A 21,321-nucleotide genomic window follows, 5' to 3' on the forward strand; every position below is an offset into this window, starting at 1 on the left:
TCACTTTCTCCGCGATAAGAAAGGTTGTGTACAGCTGCATTCAACGTGCCTGTTGCACCTGTTCCTGAACGTCCCATGCAGGAGAGGCCCACTGGGAATTCCGCGGTGGTCCAGTGGTTATAGGACTCAGTACCTCCACTGCCACAGCCCAGGTTCAATCCCTGGTTGGGGAAGCCTTGCAGCATCCCTCCCCACCCTCCCAAATAAACAAAAGCAGAAATACCCACCACTACAGTATGAACTTGAACCTGCTTTGTTATTTAACTTCTGGACATCTTGCTCTCGTTAAATGCACAACAGGGCAAAACCATACCAGTGGCCCCATCTGATGGGGGAAGGAACATCCTTGAGGCAAATGCAGTTGATGTGAACCCCCTGGGCTCATGCAAGTAAAACACTGAGAGCCTGTCCCCAAACCAGGTCAAGAGGAGGCATCAAGGAGTTCCAGCCCCCCTAACTACAGACCTGTCCGTTGGCTTTCCCACTAATGCCCTTAGCCCGAGACGCGGCAACAGGGATCCAAACTCTAACTGTGGCTGGAGGTTTCAGAGAGAAGGTGTGGTGGTGGTGTTCAGTCTCTGAGTTGTGTCTGATTCTTCTGCGACCCCAAGGACTACAGCCCGCCAGGCTCTTCTTGTCCATGCGATTTCCCAAAGGATACCGGAATGGGTTGCCATTTCCCGCTCCAGGGGATCTTCCCAACCCAGGGATCAAACTCGTGTCTCCTGAATTGGCAGGCGGGTTCTTTACCACTGACTCACCAGGGAAACCTTCAGAGGGAAGAACTACTTGAGATGTGAAAACCATGGCAAGAGGCAGCGCTCACTCACTGTACTGGCTGGGTTGGGGAGGGGTTGACCAAGCATAATTCTGAAGACAAAGAACAAACCTGCCATTTGACTGAGTACTTTCTCCGTGCAAAATAGCTTGAGGCTGAATTTAACTGAACAGTGGCACAAGGCCAGTACTATTATTGGCCCCATTTTTTAAAGAAATTCTCAGCAAGTTAAAAAGATGTATTACCCTTCCAGCCTTCACGCGAGCCCAGAACCTGGGGCTCGTCGTGGGAGGACAGGACAGCAAACAAACCCAGGTACCTGACACCTCTCTTTGCTGGATCCCTGCTCCCCAGAGCGGCTGACAGTGGGGCCACCCCTTCAGCCTCTGCCCCATCACCCCGACAGCGCTCCAAGGCCGGGGCAGGTGGCCTCATGATCCCCGAGCTCTCAGTTCTGAGGCCGCCTCTACACCTCCAGTACTGGAGGAGCCTGCTAGGGTGAGCACTATGGATCTGGCCCAATGGAGGGAGAGACCTTGCAGGAGGAGTTGTCTCAAAGTAATAGTCCCATTTTAGAGAAGAGGAAACAGAGGCTCGAAGAGATTAGGCGACTTACCTGTGGTCACACAGCACTAGACGCCTAAGACCACAGTAAAAATCAAGTGTGTGTGACTCCAGACCCCACTAAGACATCCACCACGGGGACCCAGCATAGCAGGTGAGCCCATTCCTCCCAGAGGTGAGTGCTCCAGATTCCCCGCTCACCTGTTGAATTCTGGAAGTTTCTCCAGGTCCAGCAGGGCTGAGTGGCAGGTGACCCGGCTCAGGTCAAACTGTGTGATCAGCTCTGGCAAGGTCCGGCCCATCTGGTTCTCTGCAAGTGAGGAGGCCCAGCTGCTCAGCATTCTATCACCCCACTCCCCCGTAAACCACCCATTACCACTGCATTTTCAATCACGAGGAAGGCTGGCCAAACAGATTTGATTTCTAGTCATTTTACATATCAAGGGTCCGAATGAGCTTTCATCTGCAGAAAGGGTTCTGTCACTAAGGGGGGAAAAAAAGCTTGAAAACAGAATCTGCCTATATCAACCCTCACTGCCCTCAAAGACATGAGCTGCAAGAACAGCCTGCTCATCTGTCTGGCTGTGGGCCAGGGATCCCGATTGACTGGTTCTGGATGGGGTCTGAGCGGAAGTGTACTTTACAAGCTTCCTGGGGGATTTCAAACTGCAGCCAGAGTGAGAAAGCTGAGCCAGGAGCTGCTTCCCTCGAGCCACGGCTCCATCCCATGCAGTCAGTGGGCATCCTGGTCAGCCTCACGCCTCTGCCACATCCTTCACTAGCTGTGTGACTTCAGTGAGTTACTCAACCTCTCTGGGCCTCATAAGCTTCTAATAAACAGTGGTGATAATACATCCTTCTCATGGGTATTTTAAGGCTTAAATAAGACAAGAGCAGAAAAAGCAGCAGGCAGACTATTTATGGCCATGTTTTCAGAAACCACCCCTGACCAAAGAGGTCACTCTACTTTGTGCATCATCAAGATGTGGGCCTGATGTCTTGGGTCAGCTTGGAATAAACTAGGGTCACAGTAATACTAGCAACATTCCCAGAGTACATACTTACTCTACTCTAATAAAATAACTGCAATAATCACAGGATCTGTAGTGTTTGTGCTTATCGTGTGGCAGATACTGTGCTGGCTCCCCATAGGAGCTAGGTGAACCTGAACGTAAGTCAGAGAGGAAGACACTTAGCCCCATTTTACAGATGAGGCAACCAAGGCTCACAGATTATAAGCTCCTTTGAGGCCAGAGATTACACCTTACTCACTGTTGTAGCCCCAGAACTTAACATGGTGCCTGGCTCAATAAATGGTGGACAAATAAAGAGAAAGAACTCATATAAGATCACATAGCCATGGCCTCCCTGGTGGTCCAGTGGGGACCTTGCAATGTAGGGGACACCCGTTTGACCCTGGATCTGGGATGACCCCACATGCCTCGGAGCAACTGGGCCACCACAACTACTGAGCCTGTGCCCCTCAACAACCGAAGCCACCACACTGAGAAGCCCGCAAACCACCATAAAATAAAATCAATAAACTAAAAAAAAAAAAAAAAATCACACAACCTCTGGGTAGCAACAGCTGGGACTGAAGGCTGGGTAGCCTGACCCAAGGCCCCAGCTCCTCACCATTATGGTCCCATCAGGACCTCTCAGGGGAGTGGGTACCTGCAAACCCCGAGCCACAGTTGGTGATGATGTCGAGCAAGGCATCCGGCAGGAAGCCAGTGGCAGCAAAATGCTCCAGGAAGATGTCCCCTTGCCTCTTGGACAGCTTGCTGCCATCCCTGTTGAGGAGCAGGGGCAGGTGGGCAAAGTGTGGGGGCTGCCAGCCCAGGGCCTGGTAGAGAAGCAGGTGCTTGGCGGTGGAGACCAGCCACTCGGAGCCCCGCAGCACGTGGCTGATGCCCATGTGGTGGTCGTCCACCACGCAGGCCAGGTGGTACGTGGGGAAGCCATCGCTCTTCAGGATGACCGGGTCTCCCTCCACACTGGCCACCTCGTGCCGATTCCAGCCGTATACCAAGTCCTGGAAGGCTGGCACCTCCCCGTCCAGGCGGAAGCGGATGGCAGGCTTGGGGTCCGTGGCCAGCTTCTGGGCCACCTGCGCCTGGCTCAGGCTCCGGCACCTATTGTCATACCTGTTGAGAAGCAGAGTGGGAGCTAAGAGTTACTAAGAGCACTGGTGATGGGCGTGAGCCTCAGCCATGTCTCTGATAACTGTGACCCTGGGCAGCTCATTTACCTCTCTCAGCAATTTCTTCCGTCTTGAATGGGGATAATACGGCTGTTGTGTGGGAGAGCTAAGTGTAATAACAGAGCACAGCAGACTCAAGTCTGTTTCCTTTCTTCCTTGCTTGACATTCTTCCTTGTCAAATGTCACCCAAGGGGGTGAATCACGATGGGTGTTGCTAGGTATGTGATCCCATTCCTCTATACAATTGACCCATCCACACTGGACCATTCTAGTCACTGAGATTCAAAGAGACATATGCCTGGCGGGTAGGGGATGATGAAGATTCTGGGAAAGATTTTTCTCTCCAAGTGAGCCTGAGAGTGAGCCACAAGCTGCTGCAGCCACTTGGAAGTGACTGAGGGAGGGAGGCAGCAAGAGAGGCAGCCAGACAACAAAAGAGAGTCCCGCCTTCTCAGAGCTGCTGGTTTCGTCCTGGAGGCCCCCACCTCCAGCTGCTGCAGAATGAGAAGGCCAACGTCTATGTGGTCTATGCTCTGACTACTCAAAGTGTGGTCTGTGGACTGCCAGCATCAGCCTCACTCAGGAGATTGTCAGATATGCAGCATCTCAGCCCCTCCCCAGGCCTGCTACATCAGAAGCTGCCCGTTAACTAGATCTTCAGGTGATCCTTCTGCACATTAAAGTATGAGAAGCTCCAGTTTGTCCGTTTTAAAGAGTATTTGTTACCTGTTCCCAAAAGTGTACTGATACACAAATGTAACACTTGAAAGCACTGTGTCTGACACTGAGCTAAATACTCAGTGGCTTCATGGATTCCAAGACAGAGCATGATGGTAATTTAAAAAAAAAAATCTTCTGTCAACGGGCAAATAGACTGTTTATGATTTAAAAAGCAATGCTGTAGTGAATGTCGTGACCTTGTATGAATCTCCAAGCCCTTGTCCAAAGAGTTCACTGACAATGGAACTTGAATGCTATGCTGATGGGAGTGTGAGCTAATAAAGGGCCACTAGACAGTATCTATCAAAGCTGCAAATTGACCCTGCAACTCCAAATCTAGGGCAGTAACCCAAAACACACACACCGCAGACATGCAAAATGATGGACATCAACACTGCGCCTCAGCACCCTCTATTTTTAATACAAAAGATTAGAAGTGACATGAATGTTCATTAGTAAGGAACTGATGAAGTGAGTGAGGACTCAGCCCTGTGACTGAATAATCTGTAAGTGTAAGGAAATTTACGGACTCACACAGACTGATCCTCATCACAATCAGTGGCATCTATAAGCTGCATGATATATGTGTGCGACCATTTGAGCGGAGAAGGAGGGGAAACAGAACGCGTTCATCAGTGTCTGCACTGCACATCTCTGGAAGAGACACCTTTGGACTGTCTCTGGACAGGGAATCAAAGAGCCAGAGTCAAGGATGGGACAGATCTTTGCATATACACCTTCCTGAACATGAGACAGATTTCACTAATCTAAAAAGAGAGAATTATTTTAAAACATTTATTTGGCTGTGCCAGCACGTGGAATCTTTAATTTTCAGTTGTGGCAGGTGAACTCTTAATCTTCTTATGTGGCTCAGCAGTAAAAAATCCACCTGTGATGCAGGAGATACGGAAGCGCAGGTTTGACCCCTGAGTTGGGAAGATTCCCTGGAGAAGGAAATGGCAATCCACTCCAGTATTGTTTCCTGGGAAATTTCATGGACAGAGAAACCTGGCAGGCTACAGTCCATGGGGTCGGGCTACAGATCATGGAGTCGCAAAACAGTTGGATGCGACTGAGCAACTAAACAACATGAAGTTGCGTCATGTGGGATCCAGCTCCCTGACCAGGGATTGAACCCAGGCCCCCCCGCGTTGGGAGTGCAGCGTCTCAGCCACTGGATCACCAGGAAGTCCCCAAATAAGAGAGAAGTTCAATGACCTTACACACCTGAGGCCCAGGTTGGCAGGCAGAGCTGACCCAGCCCCAGAGACACCCCCTCCCCGGTGTTTCTGCCTGTGTCCTCCCCGCCCTCGAGTGCGGGCTGGCCCTCTTGACTTCCTTCTGGTGACCAGAGCACAACACAGCCATGAGACGTCACTTCCTCGACGCGGTGACGCAGAGGCTGCAGCTTCCGCCCTGCTCGCTGCCCTCCCTGCCCACCGCCTTCTCCCCAGCTCGCCTGAAGGAATGTCAGCTGCCAAGTGGTGAGCTGCCTGGAGGAGAGAGGCCCACTCGGCTGGGACTGTTGTCTCCAGGCAATAGCCTCTGAGAGGGATGGAGGCAGATCCTCCGCAGATCCTACCACGAGCCCAGCCTCGCGGTAACCGCCAGGCTGGCCTAGACCCCGATGGTGGCTTTAAGAAACCCTGAGCCAAAGGAGCCAGCTAAGCTGTGCCCAGACTTCTGACCTCCAAGAACCCTGAGGTAGGTGGGTTGGGTGTCATTTGTGATGCAGCAGGAGCGAACGAACGCAGTCGCCCCTGGGGAGGCATGGTGACAGGCTGGGGCTCTCACCGGGGCGTCTGGCGGTTCCTCAGGGCCTCCTTCTTCAGGAGCTCCAGCCGCTGGGGTGAGCAGAAACACGGGTATGCAGCGCCGCTCTTCAGCAGGGCTTCGGCGGCCTGGGCGTAGAGCGCAAGCCGCTGAGACTGCAGGTAGGGCCCAGCAGGGCCTCCGCGCCGGGGGCTCTCGTCCGGGGGCACGCCTGGAACACAGGCAGAGGGCAATCACCAAACAATAATGAACACGGCGCAGGTTCCCAGGCACCGCTACAAGCGTTCCACACATCCAGGTGGTGGTGGTGGTAGCTGCTCAGTCGTGTCCGACCCTGCGATCCCAAGGGCTGTAACCCGCCAGGCGCCTCTGTCCGTGGGACTCTCCAGGCAAGAATGCGGGAGCCGGTCCCTTCTCCAGGGGGACCTTCCCGACCCAGGGATCGCACCTGGGTTGCAGGCGGATCCTTTACCATCTGAGCCGCCAGAGCAGCCCTTCACACACACACTGCAGAGCTTTGAATCCTGCCGACAATCCATGAGGCCATCACTCTCATAATTACCCTTTCCAGATGAAGAGGTAAGCACAGAGGGATTAACGTTTAAGGTCATGAGGCTGGTGGGGAAGCAGGCGGATGGAGGTGCACCAGCTCCACGATCCACGCCCTCTTGGGCACATCCTCTTCCTCCATCCTTGCCCTGAGGAGGGACAAACCAGCCCTGCCCTGGAACCGCGGACTCAGGAGAAGCAGCATGGTTCAGGCACAGCCAGTCCAGCCGAGCTGGACTCCTGGGTTGGCCCCTGACTGATCGTGACAAGGGACGGTGCCGAGAACCTGCGAAGCTGCTTTTTATTTTATGATCACTGCTAAGGCCCCAGACCACCCGACCCGGTAGGTGCTGTTGTGGACCCCACTCAGTTAGGACAATGCAGCAGCACCGAGGGGCTGTGTCACGTCACCTGGCCAAGGACAAGGCGGTGTAACAACATTCAAAGCCTGGCTAGCTGCTCCCAAGTCCATGCGCTTAACCACTCTGTGGACTGCCCCTTGCATTCCTTAGCTTTCCTAGGCCTTGGTTTCCTCCTCTGAATAGTGGAGCTAAGAGCCTACTGTGAACAGTGACTAAGACTTAAATGCATCAGTGTTTACAAAGTGCTTAGCCCAATGGCTTCCGTGCAGAACATGGAAGCTGCAACATATGCTGTTAGATCAAACGCGATCCATTATAAGCCCAAACCCCAACCCAAAGTTTGGTTTCCACAGGTCACAAAGGATAGATTTCACTTACAAATGCTTCCAGGAGAGGCAGAGGGGACACAGAAGAGCAGGATGATGGTGTTTCTTCCCTCAGAGGGCTTTCAAATGAATTACGAAGCTAGGGATGGGGATAATCCTGCACACCCGATGTTCCATAGTCTCTGGAGGTGGAGGGTCCTGGGCTCAAAGGCACTGGCCAGCTCTAAGGCCAGGCAAGACACCTTGTACAGCCTCCATTTCCTCTTTTAAAAAAGAAGCAAACAAACATTTACTTAGGCTTCCCTGGTGCTCAAACCATAAAGAGCCTGCCTACAATGGAGGACACCCGGGTTCGATCCCTGAGTTGGGAAGATCCCCTGGAAAAGGAAATGGCAACCCATTCCAGTACTCTTGTCTGGAGAATTCCATAGACGGAGAAGCCAGCTACAGTCCATGGTGTCACAAAGAGTCAGACACGACTGACTAACATGTAACACGCAAACATTTACTTTCTCCTGAGGGTCATCATGAGGCGGGAATGAGACAGCCTCTGGAAAGGCTCGGCACCCTGCCTGGCATATCTCAGCTCTCAGTAGGTCCTGGCTGCCAGAATCATTGGTTCTGTTGATATTGGTATTGCTTCATTTGTCAGATAAGGGGGGGCTTGGTTACAAGCATCTGGGGTTCCTTCTTGATCTAATGTTAGCACGTCCAACATTTGGTATATGCTCCAGGGTTTAAGAGCGACTCCACTAGATCCACATAAGAAATAGTATGTAAACGTTCATAGCAATTTGATTCATCATATCCAAAATGTAGAAACATTTCAAATGCCCAACCACTGATGAATGAATAAGCAAAAAGTGGTATCTTCACATAATGAATATTATATATTATTAATATATAATTAATATGACCAAACCATATTATTATGGTTTGGTCATAAAAAAGAAAGAATTCTTTCACGCTACAACATACATGCTGCAACATCCCCTTCAGGGATCACAGCCTTGTCATGGAGAAGGGGTATGTGTACCTCAATGAAGCTCTGAGCCAGGCCACGTAGGACCACTCAAGACAGACAGGTCACAGTGGGGAGGAGCCAAGATGGCGGAGGAATAGGACGGAGAGATCACTTTCTCTCCTACAAATTCATCAAAAGAACATTTGAATGCTGAGCAAATTTCACAAAAGAACTTCTGATCGCTAGCAGAGGACATCAGGCGCCCAGAAAAGCAGCCCATTGTCTTCGAAGGGAGGTAGGACAAAATATAAACGACAATAAGGGAGTCGAAAGAGCTACGGACGGAGACCCGTCCCGGGAAGGGAGTCTTAATAGAGGAAGTTTCCAATCACCAGGAAACCCTCTCACTGGCGGGACTGGGGGAAGTTTTCGGCACTGTAACTGGGAGGAAAAATTAAACAAGGCCCACAGATTACGTGCCTAAAAGCAACTCCCAGCAGAAAAGTACCCCAGACGCCCGTACCCGCCAGCAACAAGCGGGGCAGAACGGAGAGGAGCGGGCGGCATTGCTTGGGGTGAGGTCCAGCCCGAAGACCCTGAGAGCAATCGGAGGGAGCTTTTTTAAACTGTGGGATAGCAAGGGACAAAATTAACCGGCCCGAACACACTGCCGGCGGTTCGCAAAACAAAGGGACTGAGAATCTCCAGAGAAGAGCCGGCCCATCCCCGCTGGAGGTAGGAGGCAGGGGGGAGGGGAAAAGGGCAAACTCAGCCCCTGAGAAGCCACCCCCTCCCACACTGCAAACAGGCCTCCGGGTTCTATCTAAAGACTTCCTGAGACCCGACTGGCGGTGCGTGCTGGGGCCGCGGAGGGAAAAAGCGCGCCGTACCCGGGGAGAGAGGGCGCCCAAGCCTCAGGCTGCCTGAGCCGCTCGCTGCGGAGGGAAAAGGCGCGCCGCACCTAGGGAGAATACGCCCAAGCCTCTGGCTGCCTGGGCCGCTCGCCGCAGAGGGATAAGGCGTACTGCACCCGGGAGAGTGCGCCCAAGCCTCTGGCTGCCTGAACCGCTCAGGCCGGGGAAGGCACAAAACGCAGGAGCAACCGAATCTGCGCTTTTGTGGAGTACCCGAAGGCTGGAACCGCACTCAACGCAGGGCCCGCTCCATGTGGAGCAGCCGGGAGCCTGAGCAGTGTAGACGGCGAAAGCACAGACACCCGTGAGAGGGGGAAACCCAGTGTGGCCGGAACACGGTGAGCGCTATCCACACAGAGCAGTATCTGTCTGCAGCGCCCCGCCCTCCCCGTAGCAGGACTGAACTGAACTAGAGAACCTAAATAAGAGATCACCTCCACCCGCCTGTGTCAGGGCGGAAATTAGACACCAAAGAGACAGCAAACAGAAGCCAAATAAACAAAGGGAACCGCTTCAGAAAGGACCGGTGCAACAGATTAAAATCCCTGAAGGTAACACCGGCTACAAGAGAAGGGGCCTACAGATATCGAGAAGTGTAAGCTGGAAAGAGGAGCTATCTGAAATTGAACTGAACCTACGCTGACCGCAACAACCTCAGAGAAATTCCCAGATATATATGTACATTTTTTTTTAATTAAAAAAAAAAAAAAAATTTTTTTTTTCCTTTCCCTTTCTTTTTTTTTTTTTTTTAATTTTTTATTTTTTCTCTTTCATTTTCTTTTATAATTCCCTATTACTCCCCCATTACTCCTCAACTTTCATTTTCATATATATTTTTACGATTTTTTTATTTGGGAGAAAAAAAAAATTTTTTTTTTCTTTTCTTTTTTTTTTTTTTTTTTTTTTTTTTTCTTTTTCTTGTTTTTCTCTCCTATTTCCTTTTAGAGTCCTCTAATACTCCTCTATTATTCCTTAACTTTCATTTTCATTTCACTGTAGCCACACAAAAAAAGAGAGAGAGAGAGAGAGAAACCCTATTTTTAAACTGAACTTCATATACAGTTCTAAATTTTTTTGTGTTTTTGTTTTTAAATATTGTATTTCAAAGAGTCTAACCTCTACACTAGATTTTCAATCTTTGTTATTCTCCCTCAGAACACCTCTACTTCCTCCATTCCCCTTCTCCTCCCAATCCAACTCTGTGAATCTTTGTGGGTGTCTGGGCTACAGAGAACACTTTGGGAACAGATAACTGCGTAGATCTGTCTCTCTCCTCTTGAGTCCCCTTTTTCTCCTCCTGCTCACCTCTATCTCCTTCCTCCCTCTCCTATTCTTCATGTAACTCTGTGAACCTCTCTGGTTGTCTCTCACGGTGGAGAATCTTTTCACCATTAACCTAGAAGTTTTATTATCAGTACTGTATAGTTGGAGAAGCCTTGAGACTATTAGAAGAATAAAACTGAAATCCAGAGGCAGGAGAATTGAGCCCAAATCCTGAGAAAACCAGAAAACTCCTGACCACACGGAACATTAAGGAATAAGAGACCATCCAAAAGCTTCCATACCTACACCAAAACCAACCACCACCCAAGAGCTAATAAGCTCCAGTACAAGACATACCACGCAAATTCTTTAGCAACGCAGGAACATAGTCCTGAGTGTCAACATACAGGCTCTCCAAAGTTACACCTAACACAGAGACCCATCGCAAAGCTCATTACTGGACACTCCATTGCACTCCAGAGAGAAGAAATCCAATTCCACGCACCGAACGCTGACACAAGCTTCCCTAACCAGGAAACCTTGACAAACCAATCGTCCAACCCCACCCACTGGGTGAAACCTCCACAATAAAAAAGAACCTCAGACCACAAGAATACAGAAAGCCCACTCCAGACACAGCAATCTAAACATGATGAAAAGGCAGAGAAATACCCAACAGCTAAAGGAACATGAAAAAAGCCCAGCAAGTCAAACAAAAGAGGAGGAAATAGGGAATCTACCTGAAAAAGAATTTAGAATAATGATAATAAAAATGATCCAAAATCTTGAAAACAAAATGGAGTTACAAATAAATAGCCTGGAGACAAAGATTGAGAAGATGCAAGAAATGTTTAACAAGGACCTAGAAGAAATAAAAAAAAATCAATTAAAAATTAATAATGAAATAAATGAGATCAAAAACACTCTGGAGGGAACCATGAGTAGAATAACAGAGGCAGAAGATAGGATAAGTGACTTAGAAGATAAAATGGTGGAAATAAATGAAGCAGAGAGGAAAAAAGAAAAAAGAATAAAAAAAAATGAGGACAACCTCAGGGACCTCTGGGACTATGTGAAACGCCCCAACATTCGAATCATAGGAGTCCCAGAAGAAGAAGACAAAAAGAAAGGCCATGAGAAGATACTCGAGGAGATAATTGCTGAAAACTTCCCTAAAATGGGGAAGGAAATAGCCAACCAAGTTCAAGAAACCCAGAGAGTCCCAAACAGGATAAACCCAAGGCGAAACACCCCAAGACACATATTAATCAAATTAACAAAGATCAAACACAAAGAACAAATATTAAAAGCAGCAAGGGAGAAACAACAAATAACACACAAAGGGATTCCCATAAGGATAACAGCTGATCTATCAATAGAAACCCTTCAGGCCAGAAGGGAATGGCAGGACATACTTAAAGTAATGAAAGAGAATAACCTACAACCTAGATTACTCTACCCAGCAAGGATCTCATTCAGATATGAAGGAGAACTCAAAAGCTTTACAGACAAGCAAAAGCTGAGAGAATTCACCACCACCAAACCAGCTCTTCAACAAATACTAAAGGATCTTCTCTAGACAGGAAACGCAGAAAGGTGGTATAAAAGTGAACCCCAAACAACAAAATAAATGGCAACGGGACCATACCTATCAATAATTACCTTAAATGTAAATGGGTTGAATGCCCCAACCAAAAGACAAAGGCTGGCTGAATGGATACAAAAGCAAGACCCCTATATATGCTGTCTACAAGAGACCCAACCTCAAAGCAAGGGACACATACAGACTAAAAGTGAAGGGCTGGAAAAAAATATTCCATGCAAACGGAGACCAAAAGAAAGCAGGAGTCGCAATACTCATATCAGATAAAATAGACTTTCAAATTAAGTCTGTGAAAAGAGACAAAGATGGACACTACATAATGATCAAAGACAGACAGGTCACAGTGGAGAATTCTGATAAAACATGGGCTACAGGAAGAGGAAATGGCAATCCACTGCAGTGTTCTTACCGTGAGAACCCCATGAGCAGTATGGAAAGTCAAAAAAATGATATCAGAATATAAGCCCCACCCCACCCCCAAGTCGGTAAGTGTCTGATATGCTATTGGAGAAGAGTAGAGGGCAATTACTAACAGCTTCAGAAAGAATGAAGCAGCTGGGCCAAAGTGGAAACGACAATGCGTTGTGGATGTGTCTGGTGGTAAAAATGAAGTCTGATGCTGGAAAGAACAATACCGCGTAGCAACCTGGAACGTTAGGTCCATGAATCAAGGTAAATTGGACATGGTCAAGCAATAGATGTCAAGAGTGAGCATCAACATCCTTAGGAATTGGTGAACTAAAATGGATGGGAATGGGTGAATTTAATTTGGATAACCATTTTATCTATTACTGTGGGCAAGAATCCCTTAAAAGAAATGACGTAGCCCTCATAGTCAACAAAAAAGTACGAAATGCAGTACTTGAGTATAATCTCAAAAACGCCAGAAAGATCTCGGTTTGTTTCCAGGGCAAACCATTCAACATACAGTAAATCCAAGTATATGCCCCAACCACTGACGCCGAAGAAGCTGAAGTTGATCAGTTCTATGAAGAGTTACAACATCTCCAAGAATGAACAGCAAAAAAAGATGTCCTTTTCATCACAGGAGATTAGAAAGCGAAAGAAGGAATTCAGGAGATATCTAGAATAACAGGCAAGCTTGCTTTTGGAGTATAGAAATCAATCAGGGCTAACGCCAACAGAGTTTTGCCAAGAGAACAGGCTGATTACAGCAAACACCCTCTTCCAACAACCCAAGAGATGACTCTACACACGGACATCACCAGATGGTCAATATCGAAATCAGATTGATTATGTTCTTTGCAGCCAAAGATGGAAAAGCTCTACACATGAGAAAAAATAAGACCTGGAGCTGACTGTGGCCCAGATCATGAGCTTCTTACTGCAAAATTCAGGCTTAAATTGAAGAAAACAGGGAAAACCTCTAAGTTATTTGTGGCTGTTGTTCAGTCGCCAAGCTGTGTCCAACTCTGTGACTGCAGCATGCAAGGCTTCCCTGTCCCTCACCATCTCACCATGTCCATTGAATCAGTGTTCCCATTCAACCATATCATCCTCTGTTGCTCTCTCCTGCTTCTGCCTTCAATCTTTCCCAGCATCAGCTGTTCGCATCAGGTGGCCACAGTATTGGAGCTTCAAATTCAGCATCACTCCCTCCAAAGAGAATTTAGGATTGATTTCCTTTAAGATTGACGGCTTTGATCTCCTTGCTTTCCAAGGGATTCTCAAGAGTCTTCTCCACACCACAGTCCAAATGCATTGATTCTTCGACGCTCTGCCTTCTCTATGGTACTGCTGTCACACCATACATGACAATTGGAAAGACCATAGCCTTGACTATATGGTCTTTGTTAGCAAAGTGACATCTTTCCTTTTTAACACACTGTCTAGGTTTGTCACAGCTTTCCTGCCAAGAAGCAATTGTCTTCTAATTTCATGGCTGCTGTCACCATCTGCAGGGATTCTGGAGCCCAAGAAGAGGTTATCTGTCACTACTTCCACCTTCCCCCCATCTATTTGCCATGAAGTGATGAGACTAGATGCCATGATCTTAGTTTTATCAATACAATATTTAGTTTTAAGCTGGCTTTTTCACTCTCCTCTTTCACCCTCATCAAGGGGCTCTTTAGTTCCTCTTCACTTTCTGCCACTAGAGTGGCGTTAGCCACATACTGAGGTTGTTGCTATTTCTCCCAGCAATCTTGACTCTAGCATGTTAATGCATTCAGTCCAACATTTTGCATCATGTGCTCTGCGTACAGGTTTAATAAACAGGGTGATAATAAACAGCTTTGTGGTACTCCTTTATCAATCCTGAACCAGTCAGTTGTTCCTTACAGGGTTCTACCTTGCTTCCTGACCCACATACAGGTCTCTAAGGAGACATATAAGAAAGTCTGGGATTCCCATCTCCTTAAGAGTTTTCCACACTTTGTGATGATCCACACAGTCAAAGGCTTTAGCATAGTCAATGAAACAGAGGTAGATGTTTTTCTGGAATTCCCTTGCTTTCTCTGATCCAGCATATGTTGGCAATTTGATCTCTCGTTCCTCTGCCTTTTGTGAACCTAGCTTGAACATCTAGAAGTCCTCGGTTCACGTAATGCTGAAGGCTAGCTTGAAGGATTTTGAGGATAAACTTACTAGCATGGGAGATGAGTGCAGCTGTCTGGTGGTTTGAACACCCTTTAGGACTGCACTTCTTGGGAACTGGTTTGAGTACTGACCTTTTCCAGTCCTGTGGCCATTGTTGGGTTTTCCAAATTTGCTGACATATTCATTGTAGCACTTTAATAGCATCATTTTTCAGGAATTTAAATAGCTCTGCCGAAATTCCATTGCCTCCACTAGCTTTATTGGCAGCAGTGTTTCCAAAGACCCACTTGACTTCACACTCCAGGATGTCTGGCTCTAGGTGAGTGAGGGACTACACCATTATGGTTATCTGGGTCATTAAGATCTTTTTTGCAGAGTTCTGTGTATTCTTTCCACCTTTTCTTTGTCACTTCTGCTTCTATTAGGTTTTTACCATATTTGTCCTTTATTGTGCCTATCTTGGGATGATTCAGGTATGACCTAAATCAAATCCCTTATGATTATACACTGGAGGTGATGAATAGATTCAAGGCATTAGATCTAGTAGACAGAGTGCTTGAAGAACTATGGATGGATGTCCCTAACATTGTACAGGAGGCAGTGACCAAAACCATCCCAAAGAAAAAGAAACGTAAGAAGGCAAAGTGGTTTTCTGAGGCGGTTTTACAAATACCTGAGGAAAGAAGACAAGCAAAAGGCAAGGGAGAAAGGGAAGATAAATCCAACTGAATGTAGAATTCCAGAGAAGAGCAAGAAGAGATAAGAAGGCCTTCTTAAATGAATGACATAAAGAAATAGAGGAAAACAATAGAATGGGAAAGACTAGAGATCTCTTCAAGGAAACTGGAGATATCAAGAGAATGTTTCATGAAGGATGGGGACAATAAAGGACAGAAACAGTAAGGACCTAACACAAGGAGTAGAGATTAAGAAGAGGCAGTAAGAATACACAGGAGAATGATACAAAAAAGGTATTAATGATCCAGGACAACTACGATGGGTGTGGTCACTCACCTAGAGCCAGACATCCTTGAGTATGAAGTCAAGTGTGTCTAAGGAAGCATTACTACAAATAAAGCGTGTAGAGGTGACAGAATTTCAGCTGAGCTATTTAGAATCCTAAAAGATAATGCCGTTAAAGTGCTGTACTCAATATGACAGCAAATTTGGAAAACTCAGCAGTGGCTACCGGACTGGAAAAGGTCAGTTTTCATTCCAATGCCAGAGAAAGGCAATCCCAAAGAATGTTCACACTACCACACAATTGCGGTCATTTCATGTGCTAGCAAGGTTATGCTGAAAATCCTTCAAGCTAGGCTTCAGCCTAACTTTACAATCTGGTAGCTAAGATGGTAAAGAATCTGCCTACAATGCAAGAGACCCAGGTTCAATCCCTGGGTTGCGAAGATTCCCTGGAGAAGGAACTGGCAACCCACTTCAGAATTCTTGCTTGGAGAATTCCATGGACAGAGAAGCCTGGCAGGCTACAGTCCATGGGCTTACAAAGAATTGGACACAACTGAGGGAATAAGCAACAGCAGGCTTCAGCAGTATGTGAAACTTTCAGATGTATTAATACAAGCTGGGTTTAGAAAAGACAGAGGAACCAGAGATCGAATCGCCGGCACTCATTAGATCATAGAGATAGCAAGAGAATTCCAGAAAAACATCTTTTTCGGCTTCACTGACTATGCTAAAGCCTTTAACTGTGTGGATCACAACAAACTATGGAAAATTCTTAAAATGATGGGAGTACCAGGCCACCTTACCTGTCTCTTGAGAAACCTGTATGGGGGTCAAGAAGCAACAGTTAGAATTGGACATGGGAAAACAGACTGGTTTCAAATTGGGAAAGGAGTATGTCAAGGCTATATATTGTCACCCTGCTTGTTTAACTTATATGCAGAGTACATCATGCGAAATGCCAGGCTGGATGAATCACAAGTTGGGATCAAGATTGCCGGGAGTAATATCAACAAGCTCAGATATGCAGATACCACTCTAACAGTAGAAAGTGAAGAGGAACTAAACAGTCTCTTAATGAGGATGAAAGAGGAGAGTGAAAAAGCTGGCTTGAAACTCAACATTCAAAAAACTAAGATCATGCCATCTGGACCAGATGGCCATCACATTATGGCAAACAGAAAGGGAAAAAGTGAAAGCAGTGAAGATTTTTATTTTCTTGGGTCCCAAAATCACAGTGGACGGTGACTATAGCCATGAAATTAAAAGACGCTTGCTCCTTGGAAGGAAAGTTATAACAAACCTAGATAGTGTATCAAAAAGCAGAGACATCACTTTGCCAACAAAGGTCCATATAGTCAAAGCTGTGATTTTTCCAGTAGTCATGTATGGTTGTGAGAACTGGACCCTAAAGAAGGCTGGTGATGGTGGTTTAGTCACTCACTTGAGTCCAACTCTTGCCTGCCAGGCTCCCCTGTTAATGGGATTCTCCAGGCAAGAATATTGGAGTAGGTTTGCATTTACTTCTCCAAGGGATCTTCCTGACTCAGGGGTCAAACCTTGGTCTCCTGCACTGCAGGCAGATTCTCTACTGATTAAGGCACTAGGGAAGCCCAGAAGGCTGAATGACAAAGAACTGATGCTTTTGAACTATGGTGCTAGAGAAGACTCATTAGAGCCCCTTGGACTGCAAGGAGATGAACCAGTCAATTCTAAAGGACATCACCCTGGAATACTCATTGGAAGGACTGATGCTAAAGCTGAAGCTCCAATACTTTGGCCACCTTATGTGAAGAGCTGACTCACTTGAAAAGACCCAGATGCTGGGAAGATTGAAGACCAAAGCACAAGGGGGTGGTAGAGGCTGAGATGGTTAGCTAGACGAATTTGAGCAATTCTGGGAGATAATGGAGGGCAGGGGAACCTGGAGTGCTGCAGTTCACGTGGTCACGACGACTTAACGACTGAACAACAGCAATATACATGGACCTTATGCTAAGTATAAGCCGGTCGTAAAATGAAACATCTCGAACAGGCAAACCATACAGACTGAGGTTAGTGGTTGCTAGTGGCAGGAGGGAAGGAGGAACAGGGAGTGCCTGCTAACTGGTTTGCGGTTTTGAGTTGATAGAAATGTTCTGGAATTAGAGGGGTGATGGATACACAGTACAGTGAATATAGGGAAGATCACTTTGAAATGGTGAGTTTCATATTATACAAATTACACGTCGACTCCTGAAGCTAGAACATCCAGAAATTACCCACCTGGTGTGTGGGCCCCTGGCCCCTTCGGTCATACCCTTGGGCCGAGCCAAGGGCTCTAAGAGGCAGGGCGCGTTGGCAGTCTTGCTCACCCCAGCACCCTCATCCGGGCACAGTCTGTGCAAAGCGTGGAGAACATGATCCACACATGGCCGATCATGAGCTCCTGCCAACCACCATGTCCTTGTGTCATATTCCCAAGTCCTCTGGTTTCCTTGGGCTTCCCTGATAGCTCAGTTGGTAAAGAAGCCGCCTGCAATGGGGGAGACCTGGGTTCGATCCCTGGGTTGGGAAGATACCCTGGAGAAGGGAATGGCTGGCCTGGAGAATTCCATGGACTATACAGTCCATGGGGTCGCAAAGAGTCGGACATGACTGAGCAACTTTCACTTTCGCTGGTCTCCTCACTGGGCTTGGGCCACTCTGGCTTCCTTCCTGCTTCTCAGATATGCCCAGCACTAAGCTTCTGTAGGGCCTTTATATCTGCTACTCCGTGGGCTTTGAGCTTTCTCCCCCTAGGCAACCACGGCACCAACTTCTCACTTTGTGCAAGTCTCTGCACTACTGTCCGCCCCTTGGGGAAGTCTGTCCTGTCTCAAAGAGCACCCATTCCTCCGTGCTGGTTTGCTTACCTGCTACCCCTTTCTCTACAGCACTAATCACTGCTTCATGTCACACTAAGGATGAACTCACCTGTGTTTTTTTTGCCCTACCACCTGGCACATGGGATCTTAGTTCCCTGACCAGGGATGGAACCTGTGCGCCTTGCACTGTAAGCTTGGAGTCTTAACCACTGGACCACCAGGGAAGTCCCCAGAATTCAATTTGTTTGTTTTTTTAAGTCTGTCTTCCCCTACTCACTAAGGGCAGGGTCTTGGTTTTATGCTCAAATACTACCCGGACCACAGTAAGTGACCTTGGTGCATGAATTCTTTTTTACTCAGCTAATCTCGACTGAGTTTCTGCTACAATCTTCTATGGTTGAGGACAGAAATGAAATCAGTTTTTGCTTTTCAGTAATCCGGAGTTTAGTTAATGATTTACCTGAGATTAGAACACACGTTGTCAAGACAGTCTTGGAGTTTTGAGCATTTTCCCGTAGGGAGCTTAACTAGTCATACCTGTTCTGACAGGTAGATAGCAGCTGACCTGGGGAACATACGCACTCCTCTTTGTCCTCCCTGAGCTTAGCTGGCTTCAGAATTAAACTTCCCACAGGGAGGCCGACTTAAGAGGCTGCACACATTTTGTCCGACTCAAACAATGTGTTCATGTGAGTTCAGATTTGACAATGGGAAGGAGTCACCAAAAATGAAACGAAAAGAAAAAACCTTGGCGATCTGGCTCCTCCTAGAAATCAGAAGATTTGGGGAGCTGGGCCAGGACTCCCACATGGCCAAAAAGAGCTGGATCTTCCTCAGGCTCTTCACAGCCCTGGAGCCTCCCAGTCCATCTTCCACCTGGCCTGTGTTTCCTGCCTGCTCCCAGGAGGTGAGATTTCGAGATTAAAAACCCTTGGAGGTTCCCCCACTCCCTCCCTGAGGAGCTTCAGTATCTTTCTGGGTGGTACCTGCCCCCAGACACAAATGTACCCATTCCTCCGGGGACTCCAAGTTCTCCACCCTGGGCTCCATGAGAAGACCTTCAGGCTCCTTCTCCTGCTCCTTCCCTGGCTTGCTAAATCACTCAGTGGTGTCCGACCCTTTGCGACCCTGTGGACTGTAACTGGCCAGGCTCCTCTGTCCATGAGACTCTCCAAGCAAGAATATTGGAGTGGGTGGCCAGGCCCTCCTCCAGGGGATCTTCCCCACCCAGGGATCCAACCTGAGTCTCTTGTGATTCCAGCATTGGCAGATGGGTTCTTTACCACTAGCGCCACCTGGGAGAACCCTGCTCCTTCTCTGGAGAAGGGTCCTTTTCCTGCCAGCCTCACCTGCCCACTCGAGCATGTCCTCAATATCCTCTGCTGCCCCAGGCACAAGACGGGTCTGATCCGTGTCCTCCAGCCTCAGGATGAAGCTCCCTTGGTGCTTCTTGGCAAAGATGTAGTTGTACAAGGCAGTGCGGAGGCCGCCCAGGTGCAAGAAGCCTGATGGAAGAAGAGGACAGCTCAGATGAGACGGGGAAGATGAAGGGCAAGTCAATTCTGCTTGTGATAAAAGGGCCCAAGGAACATCAAAGCCCAGGAAATGGCTCTCCCTGTCCCATTTCTCCAGCAGTCAGACTGTCACAGAAGAGGACTGGGGTGGCTGACTCATTTACCCTCATCCTGGAAGTGGAAGAACACCCAGGTTTTGGAGCATATCATTTTGTAAAACGGCTCCAGCTCTCCCCACCTGCACCCATTGTTCCACTCTTGAGATTTGCCTTGAGACCAAGTTTCAGCCAAAGGGGAAACAGATGGTTAGTCACTGAAGCCACTTCACACATGTATTTCATTTATGCAAATTCAATGAGGTCCCTGGGCAAAAAAAAAAAAAAAAACTTTGCTAATTGAAAATACTGTATAATTACATTTTGCACATACCCTCTATGCCCTGTACAGACTAACCACATCACACATTTTGAATTTTGACTACTTGACGCTCTAAGTGCAGTCTTTAGATACTAATAAAAACTAATATTCGATTCCACTGTATTTCTCCACCCAAGTTTAAACTCTTTAAAGGCTTTACTTTTTTCATCATTCCTGACTGAATAGTTAGACTAAACAGTTTTCCCATGGTTGTCATTTCCTCCCTTTACCCCGCCTTCTTTGGACCAGGTCACGGCTGTCTTCACAATGAGCTCATTTGCATCTTCAGGTACTAGCGCCTGCATGAAACAGGAAACACTCCTCTGGGATCAGGCAGACTCCAGCTCAACACTGATTATATAGGTGGCCTTCAGCTAATTATTGCAAGGATACCACAAAACCAGAGTTCCCCAAGATAGAAGACATGGGTTGAGTAGTTGAAACCAAGACCTCTTACAGATCTTGATTCAAATTCTGCTTCCTTAGAACATTCTACTTGATTTTTATGAGCTTCAATTTCCTAGTTTGTTAAGAGAGATTGACAACAAAAAATAGAAACCTTCCTTGCAAGATTACTGTGCGGCATAAATGCTGATCAGAGTATGCCATTAATTTTAGCTATTACAATGATCTATATTTTTCTGTCTGCAGTCAATCGCCTTGCTAATATGGGCTTTTCCAGCAAATCAGCAAGGAAACAAGACTTAAGATCATCATAAAGGAGGCTTCTGCTTGTTAAGTGCTTTCCACGAGGTACCACACCTTTCCAGTGCCTCAGCTGGATTACTTCAAATGATGAGGCAGGTACTGTTATCAGCTCTATTTGGCAGATGTCAAAACTCAAGAGTTTCAATGTTTTGTTCAAGTGGCAAAACCAGAAATCTGCACCCAATCAATCCCAGGCCTTTGCACCCAAACCAAAGCTTGTCTGAAAACTGTCAGCAGTTCACAACCAAGTAGGTACAGAAATAGCAAGTAAACGCTTAGAAACTGAGAGCATTT

At 47.4% G+C, this 21,321-nt stretch overlaps 1 protein-coding gene across 1 annotated transcript in view; it reads right to left on the minus strand.

The window, feature by feature from the left end:
- EARS2 (glutamyl-tRNA synthetase 2, mitochondrial) overlaps window positions 1-21,321 on the minus strand; it is a 32,288-nt gene that overhangs the window by 9,815 nt on the left and 1,152 nt on the right. The window contains exons 2-5 of the mRNA XM_020874099.2: window positions 19,738-19,893; window positions 6,061-6,250; window positions 3,017-3,489; window positions 1,544-1,652 (exon numbers count right to left, since the gene is read on the minus strand). Of these exons, the coding sequence (XP_020729758.2) occupies window positions 1,544-1,652; window positions 3,017-3,489; window positions 6,061-6,250; window positions 19,738-19,893 (928 nt within the window). The remainder of the gene's footprint in view (window positions 1-1,543; window positions 1,653-3,016; window positions 3,490-6,060; window positions 6,251-19,737; window positions 19,894-21,321) is intronic.

Source organism: Odocoileus virginianus, chromosome 33, assembly GCF_023699985.2.
Source record: "Odocoileus virginianus isolate 20LAN1187 ecotype Illinois chromosome 33, Ovbor_1.2, whole genome shotgun sequence".
Lineage (NCBI taxonomy): Eukaryota > Metazoa > Chordata > Mammalia > Artiodactyla > Cervidae > Odocoileus > Odocoileus virginianus.